The 1,799-nt window shown below is 34.4% G+C and overlaps 1 protein-coding gene across 5 annotated transcripts in view; it reads left to right on the top strand.

Moving 5' to 3' along the window:
* LOC111042560 (paxillin-like) overlaps nucleotides 1–1,625 on the top strand; it is a 31,820-nt gene extending 30,195 nt beyond the window's left edge. For all 5 annotated transcript variants that reach the window (XM_022327209.1, XM_022327206.1, XM_022327210.1 and 2 more), the window contains exon 8: nucleotides 235–1,625. In XM_022327209.1, coding sequence (XP_022182901.1) covers nucleotides 235–501 — 267 coding nt within the window. In that variant the 3' untranslated portion in view covers nucleotides 502–1,625. The remainder of the gene's footprint in view (nucleotides 1–234) is intronic.
* The last annotated feature ends 174 nt before the right edge of the window (nucleotides 1,626–1,799 follow it).

The raw sequence follows: 1,799 nt of genomic DNA, 5'->3' as shown, positions 1-1,799 counted from the left end.
ACACACACACACACACACACACACACACGCACACACACACACACAGATCAGTGTTCTGGATCCGTGCCTGCCCGTCACAACTGATTGACCGTTGCGGTGTCGCGACGACGACGGTCTACGATCTACCTACCCATCGTACCATCAGCCCACTCGCACTTACCCGTCATATCATATATATATATATATATATATATATATAGTGTATATAATATCATATTCTGGGTGTGTTCGCAGGACTGCCGTATGCCGTTCGTCAGTGGTCAGTTCTTCGACCACGAGAGCCAGCCCTACTGCGAGACGCACTATCACGCCAAGCGAGGGTCGCTGTGCGCCGGATGCCACAAGCCGATCGCGGGCCGTTGCATCACGGCCATGTTCAAGAAGTTCCACCCTGAGCATTTCGTGTGCGCCTTTTGCCTGAAACAGCTCAACAAGGGAACGTTCAAAGAACAAAACGAGAAACCGTACTGCCACTCGTGTTTCGAGAAGCTGTTCGGGTAGACCGCCGGCGACGTCGCGTCGGATCGAAACTGTAAAAAAAAAAATAACAAAAATGCGACGCGCGATCGGCGACGGCGACGGATCGGTTTCGATGAGATTATTATTTTGTTCGACGATTAATAATTATGATGCATAAATAACGAGATACGATCACGCCGCCGTCGGTGTTATATTGTGCAATATATATTATATAATGGAGCAATAGATAACGTAAGAATAGTGTACAACCGACGAATTTACCCGACCTCGATATGATGCTGTCGATTACTGCTGTCCGCCTACCCATATTTTATCATATTATAATATTATATATATATATGTTTCTAACTCCGTCATCCCTCACTAAATAGCCAATACCTTAAACACAATAATATTATATTCGTTTTTCTTTACTAACACAATTATTTATATTTATATTATTATCATTATTATTATTATTTCTTTTTTTTTAATCCTGTACAAAAATTATTATTTCCCATATTAGTTTTGTACTGTTATTTTGCCTGTATTGTTATTTGTTTTTAATTTTTTTTGCAATTAATCTGCCTATGTGCTGTATAGGCATTTCATTTTACCCCATTCCAATTTTTAAAGTCACAACCTCTGCGTATAATAATATATACTGCAACACCATTTCAGTATCATGAATAAATGGCATTCCACATTTTGAATGTCTTAATATTTTAATGGTAATCATCGATGTTTTATTAATTGACGATAACGGTTTGAAAATGTAAAAAGATATTATATATTTTCTAGAAACGTTTTTTCATTGTTATTGCTTTCTTGGAAATAGGAATGTATATAAACTGTTTATAAATATTTTCTTTACTATTTAGAATTTGTGTTTTTTTTTTTCGTAGGATTTCGCCTCTATATAACATAATATTAACGATTAGTTGATGGTAGGTAGCAAAAAATATTTGTTTCTAATATTATCCGTTGTTTGACCATGTTATGTAATCGTATTGCGTTCAAACCCGTCATAATGATTTAAGATTTAAAAAAAAATTATAATTTTAGGTGAACACCAATTAATACTTTGCTTAAATCGACTGTGTATAATGTACGAATTCAAATCTCAAATTATAAATATTGTTTAACGCTGCTAACAAACAAACAAATACAATTATGCCTACCTACTTAGAACATAATAAATAGTCATTGTAAAATTAATTAATAAATTATGTTATCATTTTTTGTTGACTAATTAAAAATATTATACATTAAACATAAAGAACAAGGGTACTTTATCAAACAAAATCGTCATTATTATCAATGTTAAAATACACTACAAT

The sequence above is a fragment of the Myzus persicae genome, unplaced genomic scaffold (genome assembly GCF_001856785.1).
Source record: "Myzus persicae strain clone G006 unplaced genomic scaffold, MPER_G0061.0, whole genome shotgun sequence".
NCBI classification, from domain to species: Eukaryota; Metazoa; Arthropoda; class Insecta; order Hemiptera; family Aphididae; genus Myzus; species Myzus persicae.
This window is presented reverse-complemented; position numbering and strand designations above follow the sequence as displayed.